This window comes from Ceratotherium simum, chromosome 3 (assembly GCF_057802395.1).
Source record: "Ceratotherium simum simum isolate JZ-2026a chromosome 3, ASM5780239v1, whole genome shotgun sequence".
NCBI classification, from domain to species: domain Eukaryota; kingdom Metazoa; phylum Chordata; class Mammalia; order Perissodactyla; family Rhinocerotidae; genus Ceratotherium; species Ceratotherium simum.
Genome location: NC_141902.1, coordinates 95,141,949 through 95,161,351, shown reverse-complemented (window position 1 = coordinate 95,161,351; position 19,403 = coordinate 95,141,949). Strand labels below are relative to the sequence as shown.

Sequence of the window (19,403 nt, the reverse complement as noted above, 5' to 3'; positions counted from 1 at the left end):
CACAGGAACCACAATGCAAAGATATATGAAATCACCAGACCAGAAGCAAAATGACAAGCACCCAGAAACCAACCCCGAAGACACAGAAATCCATAATCTAGACGACAGAGATTTCAAAATAGCTATCATAAAAACACTCAACGAAATACAAGACAACACAAACAATTCGATGAGATTAGGAGTTTCTTCACAAAAGAGATTGAAATCATAAAGAAAGGGCCGGCCCTGTGGCTTGGTGGTTAAGTGCGCGCGCTGCAATGCTGGTGGCCCGGGTTTGGATCCCGGGTGCACATTGAGGCACCACTTCTCCATCCATCCTGAGGCCGAGTCCCACATACAGCAACTAGAAGGATGTGCAGCTATGACATACAACTATCTACTGGGGCTTTGGGGGGAAAAAATAAAATAAATAAAATCTTTAAAAAAAAAAAAAAAAAAGAAATCATAAAGAAAAACCAATCAGTGCTGATGGAGATGAAGAACACAATGGAGGAGATAAAGGAGAATCTGGAATCTTTAAAGAACAGAGCTGACAATATGGAGGAAACAATTAGCATTTTAGAGGATAGGAATACAGATATGCTCCAGATGGAAGAGGAGAGAGAACTAAGACTAAAACATGAAGAAAGACTCCGAGAAATACCTGACTCTATTAGGAAATGTAACATAAGAATTATAGGTATTCCTGAGGGAGAAGAGAGGGAAAGAGGAACAGAGAGCCTATTCAAGGAAATAATAGCTGAGAATTTCCCAAATCTGGGGAAGGAGCAGGAAATACCAATAAGCTAGGCCAACAGGTCACCTAAATATATCAACAGACAAAGGCCCTCTCCACGACACCTAGTGGTAAGGCTAGCCAGAATCAATGACAAAGAAACAATATTAAGGGCAGCTAGACAAAAACAAAAAATAACATACAAAGGAACTCCCATCAGGCTCTCAGCGGATTTCTCAACAGAAACTTTACAGGCTAGGAGAGACTGGACTGATATATTCAAAATACTGAAAGACAAAAACTTTCAGCCAAGAATAATTTATCCAGCAAAAATATCCTTCAAATATGATGGAGAAATAGTAACTCTCCCAGATAAACAAAAGCTAAGGGAGTTCATGGCCACGAGACCCCCACTCCAAGAAATACTCAAGAAGGCCCTCAGGCCTGAAAAAAAGAAGAGAAAGGGAATACAAAGCTTGGAGCAAGGAGAAAAATAGGTAGATAAACTCAGAAAACTAGTAGATCTTTACCGGAATAGGTTAGCAACCACTTAAATACTAAAATCAAAGATCAAAGGAAGGAACTCACCAAAAATAAATTTAACCTCATCACTGTAAACACACAACCACAACACAAGATACAATAAGGTATAACAAGAACGACTTAGAAAGGGAAGAGGAAAGTGATTGAACTGATTTAGTATAAGGAAATAGGAGGCCATCAGATAATGGACTATCTCATACACAAGGTTTTTTACACAAACCTCAAGGTAACCACTAAACAAGTAATCAAAACAAAACCACATATGATAAACAAAGAGAAAACTAGAAGAGTCATAAGACAGAACAACCAAACTGAATTGGCAGTCTGAAACAAATGGGACAAGAAACAAAGGAAACGCAAAAGAACCAGAAAATAAGTGACAAAACAGCAACATTAAGCCCTCATATATCAATAATTACCCTAAATGTAAATGGATTGAACTCTCCAATCAAAAGATACAGAGTGGCAGGATGGATTAAAAAGCAAGACCCAACAATATGCTGCCTTCAGGAAACACATCTCAGCACTAAAGACAAGCACAGGCTCAGAGTGAAAGGATGGAAGACAATACTCCAAGCTAATGGCAAACAAAAGAAAGCAGGTGTTGCCATACTCATATCAGACAAAGTAGACTTCAAGATAAAACAGGTTAAGAAAGACAAAGAAGGGAAATATATAATGATAAAAGGGACACTCCACCAAGAAGACATATCACTTATAAATATATGTGCACCCAACATAGGAGCACCAATGTACATAAAGCAACTATTAACAAATCTAAAAGGAGACATTAACAACAACACAATAATAGTAGGGGATCTTAACACCCCACTTACATCAATGGATACATCATCCAGACAAAAAGTCTAATAAAGAAATAGCAGACTTAAATGAAAAACTGGACGAGATGGACCTGGTAGACATATACAGAGCACTCCATCCAAAAACAGCTGACTACACATTCTTCTCAAGCGCACATGGAATGTTCTCTAGGATAGACCATATGTTGGGAAACAAAGCAAGCCTCAATAAATTTAAGAAGATTGAAATCATAACAAGCATCTTTTCAGACCATAATGCTATGAAACTGGAAATGAACCACGAAAAAAAAACTGGGAAAGTGACAAAAATGTGGAGATTAAACAACATGCTACTGAACAACCAATGGATCATTGATGAAATTAAAGGAGAAATCAAAAACTATCCGGAAACAAATGAAAATGATAATATGCCATATCAAACCATATGGGATACAGCAAAAGCGGTCCTGAGCGGTAAACTCATAGCGATACAAGCCCACCTTAAGAAACAAGAAAAAGCCCAAATAGGCAACCTTAAATTACACCTAACAGAACTAGAAAAAGAAGAACAAACAAAGCCCAAAGTCAGCAGAAGGAGAGAAATAATAAAAATCAGAGCAGAAATAAATGAAATTGAGACCAAAAAAACAGTAGAAAGGATTAATGAAACAAAGAGTTGGTTCTTTGAGAAGATAAACAAAATCGACAAACCCTTAGCCAGGCTTCCTAAGAGAAAAGGCTCAAGTAAATAAAATTAGAAATGAAAGAGGAGAAATTACAATGGATACCACGGAAATACAGAGGATTATAAGAGAATACTATGAGAAATTAAATGCCAACAAATTGGACAATCTAGAAGAAATGGATAAATTCTTAGACTCATACAACCTCCAAAAACTGAACCAAGAAGAAATGGAGAATCTGAATAGACCAATCACAAGTAAAGAGATTCAAATAGTAATCAAAAACCTCCGAAAAAATAAAAGTCCAGGACCAGATGGCTTCTCCGGTGAATTTTACCAAATATTCAAAGAAGATTTAATACCCATCCTTCTCAAACTATTCCAAAAAATAGAGGAAGATGGAACACTTCCTAAATCATTCTATGAGGCCAACATCACCCTGATACCAAAGCCAGACAAAGACAATACAAAGAAAGAAAATTACAGGCCAATATCGCTGATGAACATTGATGCAAACATCCTCAACAAAATATTGGCAAACCAAATACAGCAATACATTAAAAAGATCATACATCATGATCAAGTGGGATTTATACTAGGGATGCAGGGATGGTTCAACATCCGCAAATCAATCAACATGATACATCACATCAACAAAACAAAGAAGAAAAACCACATGGTCATCTCAATAGACGCAGAGAAGGCATTTGACAAGATACAACATCCATTTATGATAAAAACTCTCAATAAAGTGGGAATAGAAGGAAAGTACCTCAACATAGTAAAGGCTATTTATGATAAACCCACAGCCAACATCATACTCAACGGGGAAAGACTGAAAGCCATTCCTCTGAGAACAGGAACGAGGCAGGGCTGCCCACTCTCACCACACTTGTTCAACATAGTACTGGAGGTTTTGGCCAGAGCAATTAGGCAAGAAAAAGAAATAGAAGGAATCCAAATAGGTAACGAAAAAGTGAAACTCTCACTATTTGCAGATGACATGATTGTATATATAGAAAACCCTAAAGAACCTGTTGGAAAACTATTAGAAACAATCAACAACTACAGCAAAGTTGAGGGTACATAATCAATCTACAAAAATCAGTTGCATTTCTGTATGCTAATAATGAACTAACAGAAAGAGAGCTCAAAAAGATAATACCATTTGTAATTGCATCAAAAAGAATAAAATACCTAGGAATAAATCTTACCAAGGAGGTGAAGGACCTGTACAATGAGAACTACAAGACATTATTGAAAGAAATCCATGATGACATAAAGAAATGGAAAGATATCCCATGCACGTGGATTGGAAAAATAAACATAGTTAAAATGTCTATATTACCTAAAGCAATCTACAGATTCAATGCAATCCCAATCAGAATCCCAATGACATTCTTCACAGAAATAGAAAAAAGAATACTAAAATTTATACGGGGCAACAAAAGACCCCGAATAGCTAAAGCAATCCTAAGAAAAAAGAACAAAGCAGGAGGCATCACAATCCCTGACTTCAAAAGATAGTACAAAGTAATAGTAATCAAAACAGCATGGTACTGGTACAAAAACAGACACACAGATCAATGGAACAGAATTGAAAGCCCAGAAATAAAACCCCACATATGCGGACAGCTAATTTTCAACAAAGGTGCTAAGAGCATACAGTGGAGAAAGGAAAGTCTCTTCAATAAATGGTGTTGGGAAAACTGGACAGCCACATGCAAAAGAAAGAAAGTGGACCATCTGCTATCGCCATTCACAAAAATTAACTCAAAATGGATCAAAGACCTGAAGGTGAGACTTGAAAATTTAAAACTCATAGAAGAAAATATAGGCAACACACTATTTGACGTTGGTCATAAAGGAATCTTTTCGGGTGACATGCCTACCCAGACTAGGGAAACTAAAGAAAAAATAAACAAGTGGGACTTTATCAGATTCAAGAGCTTCTATAAGACAAATGAAACCAGAATCAAGATGAACAGACAACCCACCAGCTGGGAGAGAATATTTGCAAAACATACATCTGATGAGGGGTTGATCTCCATAATATATAAAGAACTCACACAACTGAACAACAAACAAACAATCTGATCAAAGAATGGGCAGAGGAAATGAACAGACACTTCTCCAAAGAAGATATACAGATGGCCAATAGGCACATGTAAAGATGTTCCACATCACTAATCATCAGGGCAATGCAAATCAAAACAACACTAAGATATCACCTCACACCCGTTAGAATGGCTATAATCACCAAGACAAAAAACAACAAGTGTTGGAGAGGATGTGGAGAAACAGGAACCCTCATATGCAGCTGGTGGGAATGCAATCTGGTGCAGCCTCTATGGAAAACGGTATGGAGATTCCTCAAAAACTTAAAAATAGAGATGCCCTATGACCCAGCCATCCCATTACTGGGAATCTATCCAACGAACCTGAAATCAACAATCCAAAGAGGCTTATGCACCCCTGTGTTCATTGCAGCATTTTTCACTGTAGCCAAGAAGTGGAAGCAACCTAAGTGTCCCTCAACTGACGATTGGATTAAGAAAATGTGGTATATGTATACAATGGAATACTACTCAGCCATAAAAAAAGACAAAATCATCCCACTTGCAACAACATGCATGGGCCTGGAACGTATTATGTTAAGTGAAATAAGCCGGAAAGAGAAAGACAAACACTGTATGATCTCACTCATATGTGGAATATAAACCAACACACGGACAGAGAGAACTGTACTGTGGTTACCAGGGGCAGTGGGGGTAGGGGGTGGGCACAGGGGGTGAAGGGAGTCATATATATGGTGATGGACAAACAAAAATGCACAACCCAAAATTTCACAATGTTAAAAACCATTAAAACATCAACAACAAAAAAGAGAGATCATGCACCATGATCAAGTGGGATTTATTCCAGGGATGCAGGGGTGGTCAACATCCACAAATCCAACAATGTGGTACACTACATCAACAAAATGAAGAATAAAAATCACAGGATCATCTCAATAGATGCAGAGGAAGCATTCAACAAGATACAGAATCCATTTATGATAAAAACTCTCAATAAAATGGGTAGAGAAGGAAAGTACCTCAACATAATAAAGGCCATATATGACACACCCACAGCTAACATCATACTCATTGGAGAAAGACTGAAAGCTATCCTTCTAAGAACAGGAACCAGACAAGGATGCCCACTTTTGCCACTCTTATATAACAGTATTGGAAGTCCTAGCCAAAGTAGCCAGGCAAGAAAAAGAAATGAAAGGGTTCCAACCTGGAAAGGAAGAAGTAAAACTGTCCCTATTTGCAGGTGACATGACTTTATATAGAGAAAATCCTTAAAAATCCACCAAAATCTATTAGAAATAATAAATAAATACAGTAAAGTTGCAGGATACAAAATCAGCATACAAAAATCAGTTGCGTTTCTATACACTAACAACGAAGTAGGAAAAAGAGAAATTAAGAATACATTGCCGGGCCGGCTCCGTGGCTTAGCGGTTGAGTGTGCGCACTCCGCTGCTGGCGGCCCGGGTTCGGATCCCGGGCGCGCACCGACGCACCACTTCTCCGGCCTCGCTGAGGCCGCGTCCCACATGCAGCAACTAGAAGGATGTGCAGCTATGACATGCAGCTATCTACTGGGGCTTTGGGGGAAAAAATAAATTTAAAAAAAAAAAAGAATACATTGCCTACAAAAACAGACACATAGATCAATGGAACAGAATTGAAAGCCCAGAAATAAAACCACATATATATGGACAGCTAATCTTTGACAAAGGAGCTAAGAACATATAATGGAGAAAGGAAAGTCTCTTTAATAAATGGTGTTGGGAAAACTGGACAGCCTCATGCAAAAGAGTGAAAGTAGACCATGATCTTTCACCATACACAAAAATGAACTCAAAATGGATTAAAGACTTGAAGGTAAAATGTGAAACCATAAAACTCCTAGAAGAAAATATAGGCAGTACACTCTTTGACATCGCTCTTAGAAGTATCTTTTTGAATACCATATCTACTCCAGCAAGAGAAACAAATGGAACTTCATCAGACTAAAGAGCTTCTGCAAGGCAAGGGAAACTATGAACAAAACGAAAAGACAACCTACCAACTGGGAGAAGATATTTGCAAGTCATATATCCGACAAGGGGTTAGTCTCCAAAATATATAAAGAACTCATACAACTCAACCACAACAAAAAACAACCCAATCAAAAAATGGGCAGAGGATATGGACAGACGTTTTTCCAGAGAAGATATACAGATGGCCAACAGGTGCATGAAAAGCTGTTCAGCGTCACTAATCATCAGGGAAATGCAAATCAAAACTACAATGAGATATCACCTTACACCTATTAGATTGGCTATAATTACCAGGACAAAAAGTAACGAATGTTGGAGGGGATGTGGAGAAAAGGGAACCTTCATACACTGTTGGTGGGAATGCAAACTATTACAGCCATTATGGAAAACAGTATGGAGATTTCTTAAAAAATTGAAAATCGAAATACCATATGACCCAGCTATTCCACTACTGAGTATTTATCCAAAGAACACGAAAACATGAATGCATCAAGATATGTGCACCCCTATATTCGTTGCAGCATTATTCACAATAGCCAAGACTTGGAAACAACCTAAATGCCCATCAAGGGATGAATGGATAAAGATGTGATACACACACACACACACACACACACACACACACACAATGGAATACTACTCAGCTATAAAAAAAAAGATGAAATCTTGCCATTTGCGACCACATGGATGGACCTTGAGGGTATTATGCGAAGTCAAATAAGTCAGACAGAGAAAGTCAAATACTGTATGATCTCATGCATAAATAGAATATAAAAACAACAACAAGAAAGTAACTCGTAGATACAGAGATTAGATTGGTGGTTACCAGAGGGGAAGGGGGGGTGGAAGAGGAGAGTGAGAGGGGTGACAGGGCACATGTGTATGGTGATGGATGGTAATTAGTCTTTAGGTGGTGAACATAAGGTGATCTACACAGAAATCAATATATAATGATGTATACCTGAAATTTATATAATGTTAGAAAGCAATGTTACTTCAATTTAAAAAAATGCGTCTGAGCTAACAGTTTCCTTGACAAGGGTTTTTCTTAAAAGGCCACCATATTTAATATGGTATAGTACTCCTTTAATAAAAATAGAAATTTTGACATTTTATACATTTTTTTTTAAATATTAGGAAAACAAATGTGCAGTGATGTATTTTTGCAATCTCAGTGCAAAAATCCTGCAGATTTAGGGAGACTTAGGTTAATCACAAGAAACAAAGACAAGCTATCAACAGGAACCACAGCAAGAGGATGAAATGTCTTATAATGAATATCAAAATCAGCTGGAGACTTCTTAAAACACTGATTTGGGGGCTTAACCCCCAAAGTGAGTCAGTTGGTCTGTATTCTGGACTGAGAACTGGCATTTTTGATGAGTTCCCAGGTGACACTGATGGTGAAGGTCCAGGGATGAAACTCGAAGGACAAGTTTTCTAGGAAACATGAGGGTGCTTCCCTCCAGGCCCCAAGACCATGGTGCTGTAGAGTTGTAGACGCCTAGGGGTAGAGCCTCAGTTTATCCCCTCTGTGTCTTTGCAGTGAACAGAGAAGACAAAGAACAATAACAACAAGGACACTATATTTAAAGTGTTCTATAGTCACTTTTTTATTTCCTGAGGTTCTTTTGTTTCTTTAGATAAGATTTTTGTAAGTCTTATTAGTATGTATAAACCAATAAAAACAGAGCTCTTTTAAGAAGTTTATATCTAATTTTTTAATACCCTTTCCAGAAATAGGACAATGTTTCAAACTCACACAAGGAGGGGTAAAGTCTCTCTCAAGTATAGACACACAGAGAGCTTGTAGCTTCAGGTCTAAAACTTTAGCTACAGGTTAAAGGAAACACAAAATGCCCTCACTGATCTGGATCTCAAAGGGCTTTTCTTCTTTCCAGTAGAAGCAAGACATAGTCTTCTACAAACCAAAAGACTAATGTGCCAGATTCTTTTCCATGTCACACCCAAAAAACAGTAGGTCTTCATCATCCTGTTATGAGGAATAACACTGGCTATGTGCAAACCAGAATCATAACCAAACATAGCCAAGAACCAGAAACAAAAGTAAAAATACAAAGTCAGGAAAACAGAAACAGTAGAAAAACAAAAACTCTGAAGATCAAGTTCTGTTGCCACTGGTATTCACTCTAGGAGCCAAAAAAAAACCCAGTTCCTGAGAGGTGCACTCTTTAATTGGTTCAGGAAGGTGTGTCCACTTGAACAACTTAGTATAATTCCAAAATTGTCAAAGTATAATTTTCAAAAAAGTTAAAAATAGGACTCTCAATAAAATATAATGAGTGCATGTCAACACATTATTTAACACCTTTATGAGGGAACCAGCATGATGATAAGGCCAGTTACTCTCTTTGACAATATCTATTACAGGGAGCATGAACTCAAACACTCAGAGGGGCCAGGCAAGCAATGTAAATAAGGAAAGCGGGCATTTACAACATTATCTGGAGAGTAGTGGGGAGTGTAAGGAACTTGAGAGCTCATACCTTATCTAAAGGTGGCAACTGTTGATCATCTTCAGCTAATTGTTGCCTTGTGGGAATATAAGCTTAGTGTTGCTTATCCCTATCTTCAATATTTTTTTCAGAGAAGCTATTAATCTGGATTTTAATGTAAGTCTTCCAGTTTTAAAGCATTGCTAACTAATTCAGTTTTTAAAAAACACTGTATGAGCCAAACAACACATGTCTTCAGGCCAGAAATGGCCCAAGGGCCATCACTTTCCAACTTTTGCAGTAGGTAGTAGTTATATAACATTATAGCGAAGGAAGAGTTTAACCAAAAGTTGTGTTTTTGTTTGAAAGAAAAGTTTTAAAAGATTTTTTTAAATGTTCACTTTCAGTTTTCTCACGAGTGAAAAAAAACGTGATGGTGTTTTGTCAACTAGTAATTTAGTGTCTACCACATACATAAACTTATTCATTTGCATTTTAAGTTCTGTTTTTTGTTGATTTAAAATATATTCATTTTCTGGACATCTGTTTCACAACAGTATGAATATTCTTAACACTAAACTGTACATTCAAAATAGTTAATTTTTATATTTTTTTACCACAATTATATATATATATAATTGAATATATATTGAGTTTATTCAAAATGGAATTATTTGTTTTAAATTGTCTTTGTGGTATAGTATTGAATGTAATACATACAAGGTTTTATTTTGGTTTTTTTTTGTGAGGAAGATCAGCCCTGGGCTAACATCTCTGACAATCCTCCTCTTTTTGCTGAGGAAGACCGGCCCTGAGCTAACATCTATTGCTAATCCTCCTCCTTTATTTTTTTCCCTTTTTCTCCCCAAAGCCCCAGTAGACAGTTGTATGTCATAGTTGCACATCCTGCTAGTTGCTGTGTGTGAGACGCCACCTCAGCATGGCCCGACAAGTGGTGCATCGTTGCGCGCCCAGGATCCGAACCCAGGCCGCTGGTAGTGGAGCATGCGCACTTAACCACTAAGCCACGGGGCCGGCCCCATACAAGGTTTTCACAGAAATCCGTATAGTAGGTAACAGGAAAGCCTGGAGACAAGGAGATATTTTGAAAGGCTGCTATAATGGCCTTGTCAGAAGATCATAAGAACTTGAATAAGGGAACCGAATATAGTAATGGGAATGGTGATCAATTTGAGAGACATTTCAGGAACTGAATTGGCAGAATTTGGTGAAAAATTGAATATGGAGCTTGAGGAAATAATAAAAAGATTAACGTTTCTTTCTTGGTAACAGTATACCAATAATTAAAATAGGAAACAACAAATTCACAGAAAATTGGTTCAGTTTTAGACAAGCTATGAAATTTCAGGACTAAAGGAAACCTAAAGGTTGCCTAGTGCAACCATCTCATTTTATACATGTGAAAGTCAAGGTCTCAAGAGATTAAATTAAGTGATACCTTCGATATCACAATTTAAATCAGAAGCAGGACTTAACTACAAGTTTCTAGGTTCAAAGGCCATCTTTTCTCAGTACACCAGAGCCTCTGCTCTGTGATACACGAATTGGTTCAGTTCAGAGATGAACTTGTGATGGTGTAGTAACCTTCAGGCTGTTGCCATATGTTTGTTAAGAAGGCCTGCATATTTCAAGAGACTGGATACCAGACCTTTTTTTCTGGCTCTCTAAACTACAAGTCTGCCTCTTATCGTATTTGTAAACTTTTCTTTAGTTTAAGCTGCTTGTAGGACCTGTAAATGGAAATCATTTGTAGACGTTTGTGATTTAATGCCCAGAGTTCAAAGGAAAGGTTGAGACTACAGGTGGAGATTTGGGAGTCAAGGACCATATCTTGAAACATTCTGGGGAGTAATGTATAAGTAACTGTATAACATTCTGAGGATTTGGACTTTATCCTATTAGAGGTTCTCAACCTCAGCTGTATGTAAGAATTGGTAGGTCTGGGGACCGGCTGAAGTATCTTTATTTTTAAAAAGCTCCGGAGGTTTCAGAGGCATAGCTAGGAATGCTGTAAGCAGTGAGAAGCTGTAGGATTTGAAGCAGGGAAGTGAAATAAACAAATGCGCATTTTAAAAGGTAATTCTAGCTTAACTGGGCGGGGAGAGAGGCTTGCAGTAGTCTAAGCAAGAGATATCTTTTAATGACTACATAATATTTCATCGAGTTAATTTTCCGTAATTCTTCTGTCTTGCAACACTTATGTTTCTGGGTGTGTGTGTGTGTGTGTGTGTGTGTAAAATTCACTATTATCCCCAAAAAGTGCATCTTTTTGTTTCTTTTTTTGTTATTCTTTTTAATTATTTCACTAGAACAGATTCCTAGGAGTAATTCTATTCAGTTGAAGGAAATGAGTCGTTTTGGCTCCTGATTATGTATTACCATATGGTTATAACCAATTTACAGTGTTACTCTCCATGTCATGGGCCAAATATGACCTTAAGAATCATTTTGTAAGGTTCAAGAAAAGAAAAACTACTGGGATTTTGATTAAAGTAATTTTATTTTGAAATTAGCAATAAATTATCAGAACAATGGTTATATCATGTTATGCTATTTTACATGATTTAACTCAATATTTAATAACTAAATTTATCCTTAATAGATTGATGAACTTCCAGAGGGAGCTGTGAAGCCTCCAGCAAACAAGTATCCTATCTTCTTTTTTGGCACCCATGAAACGTAAGTCAACAAAACAACTTGAAGTTTCAACAGCTCTAATTTGACTCTGCTAGACTACATTGTTTATAGATGATCTATGGATATGCTTTTAAAAATCATCATAATCAATTATATAAAATTACCAAGCTCAATAATGTATTTTTCTTAGTGTAAAGATTTTTCATTCATTTTGCCTTTGAATGTCATTTCTGGTTCTGTTTAAATGTTGGGCATCACCCAGAAGTCTCCTTTAGGACACTTTTAAGTCCTGGGGTGATCCCCTTACCACTCCCAGTAATTTCTTTTGTAGCTCTTATATATTTCCCTTAGGGAAATTTCTTCCATTCATATTTCACAGAACAAAGTTATATACTCTTAGGCTCTTTCAATTTGTTGGACCCTGAAGCAAACATATAACCTTTTTAAGGTTTTCTAGTTGTGTTGGTTAGAGTACAGGCTAAACTGTTGAATAAAGGAATCTGAAAATACAGCATCTCAAATAATATAGAAGTTTCTCTCTTCCTTTTGAAACAATCTAGAGATAGGCAGATAGGTGAAGGTGGGTAGACTACTCTGCTCTAGGGACCCAGGTTCCTTCTTCATGTTGTCCTGCCATTCCCTGGAGTGTTGCCCTTGTCTGCTTATTTAAAAAAAAACAAAAGCGGGCCGGCCCCGTGGCTTAGCGGTTAAGGGCGCGCACTCCGCTGTTGGCGGCCCGGGTTCGGATCCCTGGCGTGCACCGATGCACCGCTTCTCTGGCCATGCTGAGGCCGCGTGTCACATACAACAACTAGAAGGATGTGCAACTATGACATACAACTGGCTACTGGGGCTTTGGGGAGAAAAAAGGAGGAGGATTGGCAATAGATGTTAGCTCAGAGCCGGTCTTCCTCAGCAAAAAATGAGGAGGATTAGCATGGATGTTAGCTCAGGGCTGATCTTCCTCACCAAAAAAAAAAAAAAACAAACAAACAAAAACTGGCTTAGCAACACCTGTGCATCTTTCAGGTGGAGAGAAAGGGGGAAAGAGAAGAGGTGAAGAACAAGTAACTTCCCTGTAAGGAAATGACAAGGAAGTTGCATACATCACTGCCACTTGCATTCTTTCCAGTGGCAAAAACTTGGTCATGTGGCCACATCCAGCTGTAAGGGAAGCTGTGAAACATAGTCTCTAGCTGGGCAACTCTAATGGGAGGAAAAACTGGAAGGAGTAATCCATTAATAAAAGAAAGAAGAAGATAATGGATACTAGGGGACAGCTGGCAATGGTGACACACTTAAGAATGTATATGGTTAATTACGACAGGTACACAAATGGCATAGGAATTGCATATGTGGGGAAAAGCTAAAAACTATCACAAAATCTTATAGGTCTTCAAATTCAGAGTCACTCCTTATGTTCATTTGAATGTTAGTAGAGCCAGGCATGAACTTTTTCTTAGCCTGCTGTCTCTGCCATTGACATCTTCCTCATTCTCATCTTGAAAGAGAGCTAGCCAGGAGAGGGCCCTTAAGACATATTTCTTTCTTGTCTTCCTATGAAAAATAGTTGTGTTTCTCTTAGGAAGTTAGTTTTATTTTCTTTTTTTTTTTTAATCTAATAGACACTGTGGACTATGCAACTTACCATGTTTTTCCTCCTTACAGAGGTTGCTAGAAAGCTTAGGAATAAATGTTTTACCTTTAATAAATGCATAGGGCTTTGTGATACATATTTTTGTATTTGCCTCGTTCCTGCCTCCATTTTATTTCTATGCCATTATTTTGCTTTTTTTTAGGACCTGTTTCCAAGTGATCTGGTTGTATTTCTGGGACAAGGCAGAATTTAATAAACAGGATTATCACATTTCCACTATATACACCCAATCAATTGTTTACTAACATTATATGGTTACTTTCATTCACTTAGTAAACATTTTTTGGCATTCTTTAAGGCATTGGAAATAAAGAGATGCCATTAAAGAGCTTGCCACCTGGTGTATTGCTGGTGAATGTAACAGATCATTCTAGTGAACGTTGTGAAGGATTTTACAGAGCTGTTTCTTATAGCATCCTTAATATAAGTCAATGGCATCATTCCAAGGCTCCATTCAGTAAAAGAAGTTCTACCAAAGAGCAGCATAGTACAGTCCATATGTGAGTTTTTTGCTGGTTTGATCATCTAGAGGTAGATTTTAAAACATCTAGAGGTGAATGAACTTCAAAAACCCTGCCATAACATTGTTTCAGCTGAATATTTACTTGATACTGGGTGTCCTTGAACCTGAGATTATATGCCCTGGCAAGTACCTAATGTTCAACCTCTTCGTGAAGGCAGAGTCATGTGGATGTTGCTTAGCACAGTGCCAGGCCCATGGTAGGTGTTTAAAAAAAACAGCTATTGAATGAATTAAAATTAATTAAATGAAATAAATGAAAGGGGGAAAAACCATGTGAAAGGTGAGGAATTTAACAAGAAAGCTGTGTGCAGGTCAGCCAAAGGAGCACCCTTAGGCAGGACTAGAATTTTCCTCAGAACATGGCTTTGAATCTGTTCTAATGCCTAGACAGATAGGTGAATGGAGCCCCAAGTTCTTCTGCTCCATATAACTTAACCTTAGTTAATTACTAACCCCAGTAGTTTTAGTCTGGACAATTTTCAAGGCAGCCTTGGCCAGGAAAAATAAAACCATCGTCCTTAGAGCATGTAATTTTGAACAATTTTATTTTCTGGCCTACCTTTTAATAAGATTTGTAAAACATGCAGCAAACTTAACCAACTGAGAGGGCATTTGATTTGTGGAATTATCTATAATCCAGGGAAAAACAAGGTTGTCTATCAAAAGTAAGAACTTGTTTTAAAATAGTTCCTTCAGAGTGCCTCTTTCTGGCAACAGTTAGCATGGCCAATTGAACCATTAACCCTGCCGCCTGTGGCATGATTAAAGTACAGGCAAGCTCTGGTTATCATCAATAGCTGTGATGTGAACCTCGGGCAGCTTAGCCCACAGTTAATTCCTATACATAGAGTCAAAGTCTGGAAAAAGGTCAAAAGCCACAGTCTAATAATAATTCATGACAAATTTCTCTAAAAGTAAAATCACGATACCCAAAGTCCATTTATTTCTCATGTTCAGTTTGTTGAGCAAGACGCTGACATGCTTTTGATTAAAATGTCTAGTAACCTAATAAACTATGTCTGGATTCACTGAGATGGAATCATACTGACTGACCAATTAAAGGTGAACAATCAAGGAAGGTTTGGTGATGGGGGTGGGTCAGAAAGCTTCCTCAGGTGTTTTTATCAATTTGAAGTTTTTGATCAGCTAGGCAATGTGAAGGATCAGTACTAAGACCTAGTCAGAAATGGAATTTACAAAGATCAACAGTAAACTATTAACCTATAGTCTCAAAGCTTTCAATATCATCTCTGCTGATAATTTCCAAATATATATCTCCAGCTCAGACCTTTCCCCTGAATTCCAGAATCACCTCTCCAGCTGCCTACTTGACATCTTCATTTGGATATCTGACCAGGATTTCAAACTTAACATCCAAAACTGAGCTTTTCATCCTCAAACCTTGTTCTCTCAAAAATCTTTCCATTTCAGTATCAATTCCATTCTTCTAATTTCTAAGTCTAAAACTTCGGAGATATCCTTAACTCCACCCTTTTTCTCACATGCCATATCCAGCCCATCAACAAATCATCTTGGCTCTTTCTTGAGAATGAATTCAGAATCCAACCACTTCTCACCAACGGCACTACTTACACCCTGTCCACATCACTGTCATTACTTCAATAGCCTAATTAGTCTCTCTGCTTCTACCCTGGTACCCTCTTCTTCAGTCTCTTTTCAGCACAGCAGCCAAAGGATCCCATTGAAACATAAATTGTCACTTCTCAAAACCTTTCATGATTTCCCATCTGACTCAAAGCTTTTATAGTGGCCTCCAACGCCCTGCATAATCTGTGCCCCCACCCTGTTACCTCTCTGACCTCTTCTCATACTGCTTTTCCTCCACTCATTCCGCTCTAGCCACACTGGCCTCTTCATTTCTTAAACACACTAGGCATTCTCCCAGCTAAGGGCCTTTTTGTACTTGTTCTTCCTTCAGTTTGCTCTACTCTTCCGCAAGGAAGTGCATGGGTTGTTCCTTCACCTCCTCTAATTCTTAGATATTCCCTCTTCAGTGAGGCCTTCCTTGATCTGTATATCTAAAATTGTAAAATCCACCCCAAGTCCTTGCCATCCCCTTTCTCTGCTTTATTTATTTAATTTTTTCTAGCAAAAAATACTATGTATTTTATTTATTTATCTTTTTTATTGTCCAAACCCCTACCCCCTAGAATGTATACTCCATGAGGATAGAGATGTTCATCTCTTCCCTACAGAATCCCCAGCACCTAGAATAGTGCCTGAGACATTATAGATGATCAGTCAAATTTGTTGAATGAATGAATAAATGAATCTTAGTTTGAAATGTAAGCTTCATGGATATCAGCTGGGATGTGGGCCTCCACCATCTCATTCACCAGGTTAACAGCATAGATAATAATGCTGAAAACTCTGGTTTGAATGCTTGAATCTATTAGTGAGCCCCAGGATTTATTCTAACTTATTTTCTTTTCGTGGTTTTGATTAATTTAGGATAAGGTTTAAATTGGATAAGATTCTATCTAGTTTGCCACTTCTAATTTTTTTATTGCTTAGTGCCTCATTAAACACTAATATAATTTTTTAATTTATGGAAATAATAGTGAGTAAATATACTAATTTGGTATATGGAGTTAAAATCATTTTTGTAATCTAGTGTTTCTATTTTTACTGTAAATCTCACAAAAGCTTCACCTATAGAAGATTAGCATAGATAAGTCTTAGTTTAAGATGATTTAAGTGGTCAAAGTAGACATCTTTAAAACTACTTGTATAACTAAAAATCAATTTCAAAACAAAAAAAAATTGTAATTTAAAATTAAATCAAAGTAGCACAATGTAGGGTTGCTGGCTTATATAACCAGCTAACCATTTTTTCTGCCTTGAAGTATATATGTAAAACATCTTGTGGTAGGTGGGTTTATACTTTTAATTTTTTTACTAAAATATTCTCTGACACTTTAGTTGATATTGATATTAAAAATATCTTACATTTGAAGATCAGAGTATCAATTCTATTTCTAATGTATCTCTGCAGTGCATTTCTAGGTCCCAAAGACCTTTTTCCCTATAAGGAATACAAAGACAAGTTTGGAAAGTCAAATAAACGGAAAGGATTTAATGAAGGATTATGGGAAATAGAAAATAACCCGGGAGTAAAGTTTACTGGATACCAGGTAATGGTTTACTTCATTGTCACTTGCTATATCTCATTTCTTTGGTTTTAACTCTTTTTTTGGATCTTTCTTATACATCCTTTCTACTAATAGTTACCCTCCATCCATTTGAAGTCAGGATTGTTTTTGGGTCCAATAGCATTTTGGAGTAAATGTAATTCTATTACCCAAGAGGGTTCAAGTAAAGTGGTCACTGGAAAATTGAGGTTGACAGCCCTTATTTTGAAAATCTTAAGAGTAAGCTGAACCCTTTCAAATTAGAATAGAATGATTCTTGTCACAGTCTATGTTCTTTGCTATTTTTTCAAAAATGTAATTAGCTAATATTTTATTATTTCTTAGGCAATTCAGCAACAGAGCTCTTCAGAAACTGAGGGAGAAGGTGGAAATACTGCAGATGCAAGCAGTGAGGAAGAAGGTGATAGAGTAGAAGAAGATGGAAAAGGCAAAAGAAAGAATGAAAAAGCAGGCTCAAAACGGAAAAAGTCATACACTTCAAAGGTTACTGAGAAACTTTCCCCATTGTTATTAATGTTATAGGCATATTCATTAAAAGTTTTTAGATTATCTTTAATTCATTCATTGGGCACATAGAAATATACTAGTTGTGTGGAGCCTCTGCCTTTAGAGACAATAATATAGCCGAGGGGAGTAAGACGGATAACCTTAGATGTGAGGGCAACTGGCTATTGACTCTTCAGGGCTGATTCGGCCCTGAAAATACCACCTTCTCAGTTGGAGGAGGACTATTCTTTAGTCAAGGATATAAAAGGAGGTATGCCTCCTGCAACCAGATGAGCTCTGAAGAATTTAGCTATATAGAACACTCAGAACGATTCAGGACTGTGTGTGTGTACTATACATGTAAATATAAAGATATACTCTTGTCTTTCTGCTTTAAAGAATGTGCTTTAGCTCTTTATTTGTTCAGTTCTCATTTTCTGATCACCTGTTCTATGTCAGACATTTGTACTGGTTACAGTGGTGAGCAAATCCAACTCCATCCCTAGCGTCATATAACTTACAATACAGTGGGTCGGGGAGGAGGGCGGAACACAGAGTAAACAAGCAAATAATAAATATAAATTGTGAACGGACTATGAAGGAAATGAATGGGAGCAGAGAATGACAGACTAAGGGTACCTACTTTAGATAGAGTGACCAGACCTTTCTGAAAAGGCAAAGTTTATGCTGAGACCCAAAAGGCAAGTGTGGGAGGAGGAGCCATGTGTGGCAGAGCAGCAGAGCTCTGAGGCAGGGAGGGGTTTGGCATGTCCTGAATTGAAAGAAGGCAGGTGTGGTTGGAGAATCATGATGAAGAGGAAGAGTCAGGCAAAGGCTAAATTATTTAGTTTAAAAGTTTGGATTTTATTCCAAATTTAGCAATAATTTATTGAAGGTTTTAAACAAAAGAGTGACATGATCCTAGATTTACAAATTAGGTTTTTCATACAGGAATTCAGAAATACAATTGAAAAAACTATGAGATTGTGAAAATTGTTCACCTTTTAGAAACTGAAAGCAACATAAATGATCTTTGAAGACCAAAGATTTGTTTCACTATGATTGGTCTGTCACACAATTGAATACTTGGATAAATTACCTCCATTTAGATTCTGGTATTTAGTGGCTGGATATATTTAGGAAACTCTTTAAAAACAAGTATAAAGAGTTTATCAGGCTATCAACATTTTATTTTACAGTCTAAAAAACCCACCTAACTGAATCCACCTAGTTAAAATTGTATGAATACATATTACTTCCTGTGCACTTAGTGAAAAACAGTATTTGTCTTGGGTGGGAATAAAGTTTGCAAATAACAACAAAATAATTAGAATTTTCCCCATCAGACTGTATCTTCCATTGCAGTCATTTTTAAGCTGAATTTCTTTTAGCATTTTGGACTTCACTCAAACACCCAATTTAATTGATTTTATTTAATTTACAATTGCCTGCTGAGCTTCTGTGTAATGTGTTGTACCACCGCAAATTATCTAAGCTACCTAAGATAGCCAAGGTATTTAGTAGTGTGGATATGTGGCTTTTAAATGTCATTATTTCATTGCTTGGTATGAAGACCAGAAGTAATAGGCCTTATACCTGGGGTGGATTTACAA

General features: G+C 37.2%; 1 protein-coding gene across 2 annotated transcripts in view; it reads left to right on the top strand.

Moving 5' to 3' along the window:
* The window catches only part of HDGFL3 (HDGF like 3), a 78,128-nt gene that overhangs the window by 43,732 nt on the left and 14,993 nt on the right, over nt 1-19,403 (top strand). For both annotated transcript variants that reach the window (XM_004431993.3, XM_087429025.1), the window contains exons 2-4: nt 11,917-11,993; nt 17,148-17,286; nt 17,629-17,787. In XM_004431993.3, coding sequence (XP_004432050.1) covers nt 11,917-11,993; nt 17,148-17,286; nt 17,629-17,787 — 375 coding nt within the window. The remainder of the gene's footprint in view (nt 1-11,916; nt 11,994-17,147; nt 17,287-17,628; nt 17,788-19,403) is intronic.